At 51.0% G+C, this 6,578-nt stretch overlaps 1 protein-coding gene across 1 annotated transcript in view; it reads right to left on the bottom strand.

The window, feature by feature from the left end:
- cavin1b (caveolae associated protein 1b) overlaps window positions 1-4,874 on the bottom strand; it is a 19,806-nt gene extending 14,932 nt beyond the window's left edge. The window contains exon 1 of the mRNA XM_062526824.1: window positions 3,829-4,874. Within this exon, the coding sequence (XP_062382808.1) occupies window positions 3,829-4,365 (537 nt within the window). The 5' untranslated portion in view covers window positions 4,366-4,874. The remainder of the gene's footprint in view (window positions 1-3,828) is intronic.
- Window positions 4,875-6,578: the final 1,704 nt, after the last annotated feature.

The following is a 6,578-nucleotide window of genomic DNA, read 5'->3' on the forward strand; positions in this document are numbered from 1 at the left end:
TGTTGTGTGTGTGTGTGGGGAGGGGTGTGTGTGTTGTGAGTGTGTGTGTGTGTGTGTGTGCTATGCATGTGTGTGTGTGTGGGGTGGGGTGTGTGTGTGTTGTGAGTGTGTTTGTGTGTGTGTGTGTGTGTGTGTGTGTGTGTGTGCGTGTCTGTGTGTGTGTGCTATGCATGTGTGTGTGTGTGTGTGAGGAGGGAGGTTTGCATTGTGTGTGTGTGTGGGGAGGGGTGTGTGTGTGTTGTGAGTGTGTGTGTGTGTGTCTATGTGTCTGTGTTATGCATGTTTCTGTATGTGTGTGTGTGTGTGTGTGTGTACTTGTGTGTGTGTGTGTGTTACGTATGTGTCTGTGCATGTGTGTGTGCATGCATCACGGTAGTAACTCAGCCTCAGTTTTTGACGGATGTCTCCGTCCGACGCCTGACGGTAATTTGCGGCTCCCAGGAGGCCCCGACCCGGAGGATGCTCCCCGCCGCGCGCTTGGCCGACGCGCACACCACCAACGTCGCCTCGGAGGCTCCGCGCGCGCGCGCCCGACAATTTACGACGTTTATTAGCGCGCGTCGCAAACAAACCCCCCCCCCCCCCCTAGACTGCGCCGTGCTGCGCCGCATTAACGTCGCGACGCCGCTCGTGGACGGCCTCAGACGAACCCGTCTGGTTATAAATCATTAAACAGGAGGGGGGCTGTGCGCTGGGGAAGAGGAGGAGGAGGAGGAGGAGGAGAAGGAGGAGGTGGGGAGCATTCGGGGTAAATGATGGTGGTGGATATGGAGGTGGTGGTGGTGTGGGGCTAATCAATGGCAGGGGAAGCCCGGGAGAACGCCATGTTCCCCCTGCACGTTCCCCATCACCTCAGCTGGGAAGCATTAAACCGGGCTACCCTGCCAACCCACCCAATCCTTCTTCATCCTTTGAATGAAAGCACAAAGTTGTGCTCTCCTCTGCTTCTGCATGTGTGTGTGTGTGTGTGTGTGTGTGTGTGCTATATGAGCTATATATATGCATATAATATACACATACATATATATGTGTGTGTGTGTGTGTGTGTATGTTTGTGCTTAGCCACACTGTTATGGCTAATTACATGTGTCTGCTTGGTGCGTGTGTGTGTGCTGTGTGCTTGTGTGTGTGGTGTTTGTATTCATAACGAACATGAAGTTTGTTTTATGGACTTCATGGCTTATGACCACCAACATTTATGTAAGCGCGTGCGAGTGTACAGGTCTACTCAACTTTGAGTGCATTAACGGTATTTGACTGGCCAGGCACTTATTAATGTGCATGCATAACACAGAATAACACAGAATGCTGTGTGCGTGTGTGTGTGTGTGTGCATGTGTGTGTGTGTGTGTGTGTGTGTGTGTGTGGTTAGTGTGAGAGGCAGGCTGACTCAGTGTGGAAACTCTGAATGTTCTTGCGCCACTGTGCGAAGCTGCAAGCCATTAGACATTACAGCATAGGAGCCTAAAAAAAGCCCAGTTAACTACAGAGGGCCAGTCTGTGTGAGAGAAACATCTGCCATTCAAGTGCACACACATACATACACACACACACACACACACACACACACACACACACACACAGACTCTTTCTCTTTTCCTCTCCATCTCCCACTCTTTCCCTTAACCCCTCTACCTCACTACCGTTGCATTTTCAAAAATAAAATCAGAAGTATTTTCCATCTTTGTTGCAAATAAATAAATAAATCGCCGAAAAAACACTGGCACTCAATAGATTCCATATACCTCCAGAGTAGCAGCACAGCACAACTGCATGTGAAGACAAGTTGCTTTTATTCCTTTCATCTTCTGGGAGGATCGAACGGGATCAAGTTTTGTGAGCTGCAGGTAGACCCTATGCAAATCCTTTTGTGAGCTAACCTGTTTTTGTTTTTGACTCTGTACTCATAGAGAGAGAGAGAGAGAGAGAGAGAGAGAATGTGTGTGTGTTTGTGTGTGTGTGTGTGTGTGTGTGTGTGTGTGTGTGTGCCCCTTCACACATGTGATGCTTTGACAGGGCGTGGCACTTGAATCGATTCCTCTGCTCCAGGGAATCACCCTCACAAATCTCCCAACTCGCTGGGAGGGAAATCTCATTTGAAGTTTTCCTGGTAACATCGTTAAGCAATTTCACATTGACTCACCCTCAAATGAGCACCGTATGGGAACCAACTGCAGCTATGATGGGACAGACGCCAAGGGATGTCAGCTAGGACAAACAACAATATTGACTTACAACAGTTTAAAACCTGACTCTGACGCTTTTAATCCGCCTTTAAACCCCACGTCCTCGCGGCGCGCTTGAAACAAGCCGTACGAGTACGAGCTTTACGAGTTTTACCCCAAAGGACCTCCTGTGCCCCAAGGCCTCTCTGCCGACGGGGCGACGCGTATAAACACCTTTTACATTTTCCGTACAACACGGCGAAGTAGCTATAAGTAGCACGTCACGCTCTGTGCGTCTCCTCCAGGCTCCATTCCGAGACCTTATACTTTCTAAAAGTATACAGACTTATGGCTCCCGGTTCCAGCCGGGACTACAAATTACCGCGGCCGGCCGCGGGGATGGATGGCAAACATCTGCGTGGCTCCCTCCGAGCCGTAACTCAGAAGTGGGCTCATGTTTTCCATACGGATTCATGAAAGGGGGGGAACGTCCGTCCAATCACCGCAAAGATATGCAAGCCGGTCCGGGGGCAGTCCTGCCTACACCGCTCCGAGGATTTACTTAACCTATCTATTCAACTCACCGCGTGCTGACACACCGAGGTCTGCACATTATAAAGCCCCCGTTTCAAGCTATTTATGAACCCCAGGTCCTTGGGAGTGCTTTTTTTTTACTGCGTGTTGAAGGGCCTTGTCGGGTCTGAATCTCAGTCAATCTGTGCAGTGTGTGTGCTATAATCCCTCCACACACCTTACCCTAGACTGTGGGACTGTGGGAGTGTGTGGCATGCTAAGGTGATTTAGGAGGATCCCCCACACACACACACCCGCACTGGCAAAAGTCTGTGCTGTCTACTGAAAGTGGGCCAGTGGTGTGTGTGTGTGTGTGTGTGTGTGTGTGTTTGGGGGGAGGGGTCAGTGCGGCCCTTTGAGACTGCAAAGGGGAATCTCAGGAGTGTGTGTGACCACACCCCATGAGCCCACGTACGTCTCTCTCGGACTTACACCTTCTCCTGACCACCAACCCAACCCCCCCTCCGCCTACCCGCCTACCCGCCTGCCCGCCTACCCGCGCCCATGAGGAGCATCGTGCCCAGCTACTCTAAGGTGGCACGTGCCAGTCCACCCCTCTTCGGTGGAACACATGGCTTAAGCATGGAGCCGTGGAGCCATTAGCTGCCCTCATGCCATGCTGTCTACACAGAGAGAGAGAAATGCCCTCTCTGAGGGGCAGTGCCACCCCAGCCCCTCCCCAGGATGAAAGTCTGACCATCTTTCTACGCTTCGCTTATGGGACACCCGCCCAGCCACACCCTTCACACAGCAGAGGATTCCGTACCCACTCCACACAAACCTCCACTCACACAGGACACAAATACTCGCAGGCACGCACGTACACACACACACACACACACACATGCACACACACACACACGCAAATACGCACAGACAAGCGCTTAAATATATCACACTGTCTTTGACATCTTCTTACTGAGACAACTGACAGTACTGACAGTAACAGACAGAGCTGGCCAATGAAATCCCATCACAGTTTTCACACCCGTAACATTAAATGATGCATTTCTCTCACCCTCACTCTCTTTCTCTCTCTCACACACATACACACACACACACACACACACACACACACATATGCACTGACCTGGTAAATCATGACTTTGAAGTTCCTCCTCTTGAGCAGCTCGGCCTCGTTGCTCTCCAGCCTCTTGATCTGTCCGGCCTGCTTCTCCAGGTTGCTGCGCACCGTCTTGACGTTGACGCTCACCTTGCGCACCTTCTCCAGCATCTTGTTGACCGAGTTGGCCGTGGTGGTGTGGCTCTTGGACAGCTTGGTCAGCTCGCCCTGGATGCCCGAGACCGAGCGCTCCATGTCCTGCTGCCGCGCCTCCAGCCCGGCCTGGGTCTGCTGGATCTGGTCCACGGCGCCGATGATCTTGTCCAGCAGGGTCAGCACCATCACGCCGTTCACCTGCGCGTCGGCGCCCTTCTCGCCCTCGGCGGCGTCCTTGTCCTCGCTGACCGCCTCGGCGGCGGCCACGGCCGAGATGGCGGCGGCGATGGCGGCGTCCTCCTCGTCGGAGGGCGCCAGGTTGACCTCGTCGTCCGAGATCTCGGTGAGCGACTTGCTCAGCGGCTCGGGCAGCCCCAGCTGCAGGTTGGAGTCCTCAATCAGCTCCATGGCAAAGCTCAGCGGAGAGAGGAGAGGAGACAGGCAGAGCACCACGCGCGCACACAAACACACAAGAGCAGAGAGGGGGAGAGCGAGCGAGTGGGGGAAAGAAGCGGTAATAAAAGAAAAGAAAAATAAAATAAAAAAAACAAGGCACAAACTTTTTTTTTTTCTTCTAGAACTTTCCGGGCCACTTCACGTTTGCCCCCCTCTCTGTTACACTTACTGCGTCCAACTTCACTTAGCTTCACTTCACAGCCCTACCTCTGCCTATCCCTGTGCTCTTCTCTACTCGCTCCCTCTGTCAGACACACCACGCCACACGCGCGCACTCACTCTCTCTCTCTCTCTCTCCCTCTCTCTCTCTCTCGTTCTCTCCCGCTCCCTCTCTCTCTCTGCGTGTTTCGCTCTGGAGGCTGGCCAGTGGAGTGGATTGGATGCAGATAAATCTGAGAGCTCTGTGTTGCATGAGCGCTGGGACTCAAATGCCACACTTCCCTGCCAAACCCTCCTGTCAAATCACCAGCTCTCCCTGCCTCTTTTCCTTTTTTTTCCACATCTTTTCCCTTTTCCAGCCCCCCCTCCATCCCTCCCTCCGTCCCTCCCTCCCTCTCTCTCTCTCTCTCTCGCTCTCTCTCTCTCTCCCCGTCCCTGCTACACCACTCATAGCGTCTCTCCCCTCCCCTCCTGATGTGAGAGCAAGTGTGTGAATGTGTGTGTGTGTGTGTGTGCGTGTGTGTGTGTATTACTCCACCCAGTGGTGTGGCAATGGGCAGTGCAATGGCCCTGCCCCGTCATAGGATGGTTGGAATAGTTGGAGCAGAACTGCAACTCTAACAGAGGTAGAGAAAGAGAGACACAGAGAAAAAGAGAGGGAGAGAGAGAGAGAGGGAGAGAGAGAGAGAGGTTCACATGCAGGCACAGGCACAGACAGCAGTGGAATGTGTAGTCAGAGCTCCAGGCTCTCTCTCTCTCTCTCTCTCTCTCTCTCTCTCTCTCTTATTTTTTATTTTAATAAATCCCACAGGGTTTTCCTCTCCCCACTTTTTCCATGGAGCCCTCCTCGGGAGGCGGCCCCGGCACACAAGGGTTGAGATATGTAAACTGGGAATGTTGACAGTAAAGGATGGGACTGGGTGTTGCCATGGCGATGTGTGTGCTTGTTTGGGGCCGACGTGGTCACCCATGCAGGGAGGATGATGACCACGCAGAGTGCAATTCCACATATTGGTTAACCAATTCCAGTATGATAAGTCTACTGGTGGAGTTGCCGGGAGTTCCGTGATGATGTGTTGTAAATCAGATTGTGAAACGTTGCTGGGGTGTTAGGAGTGATACCAGAGTTCATCATGTGGTAATGATTCTTTATGCTCTGTCTACTGTGCACAGCCTTTTTCAATAAAAAAAGTGCTAAACTTTTCTGAAAGTTACCAAACTCAGCAAACCCAATATGTTATAAATTTACATAATATTGAAAGATGTCAGATTATTTTTTTTTCTATTTATTCCACCTGGGACATTTCAAAACTTTAGAATCTCTGTCAAAGACATAAAAAAATCCTCCTCAGTGCCATTCTTTTGAAGCGGAACAATCAAAGATCCTACTGTTGTTTACTAACTGCTCGGCGCTTCAACCCTCTCTGGTACCATTTAAAAACTCCCAGATCTCGGGGCGATGCTGGTAAAGGCTGCAGGCCTGGGCTTGGCAGGTGGCAGTTTTCGTGACAGCGACTTCGTGACACAATTAAAAAATCTCTCCGCAGAAGATAATTAGGCTTTCAACGTCACTCGAAAACAATCTCAGTAACAGGTGATACCTACAGTTTGACATACCAAAGGTCGACCTCTGTTCCACCTAATTTGGCTTTTATGGAGGTTTTAGGCTCCCCCTGTGGTTCCTTTTAACATCAATTCATTACAGAGTCAGTGTCACATTCTAGGCGGTCATGTCTGGCTGGCCTGCCACCCACCACTGTAAGGCAAGTTAACGTGTGTTATAACAGGTCATATGCAACAAGGCCTACCAAAGCAAAGCCTGCCATTACAACTCTAGGCAAGACCATCAGTATCCCAATAAATATACCAGCATTACAAAGTAGGCTTATTCTGTTTGGTACAGGTGCAGCAAATTCTGAAAAGGTATGAGCAATAGATATATGAAGGAAAAGGATAGAGGTTTCAGGTGATACTATAGTAAACCATTTTAAGACAATGAAGTGGCT

Source organism: Sardina pilchardus, chromosome 22, assembly GCF_963854185.1.
Source record: "Sardina pilchardus chromosome 22, fSarPil1.1, whole genome shotgun sequence".
Classification (NCBI taxonomy): Eukaryota; Metazoa; Chordata; class Actinopteri; order Clupeiformes; family Clupeidae; genus Sardina; species Sardina pilchardus.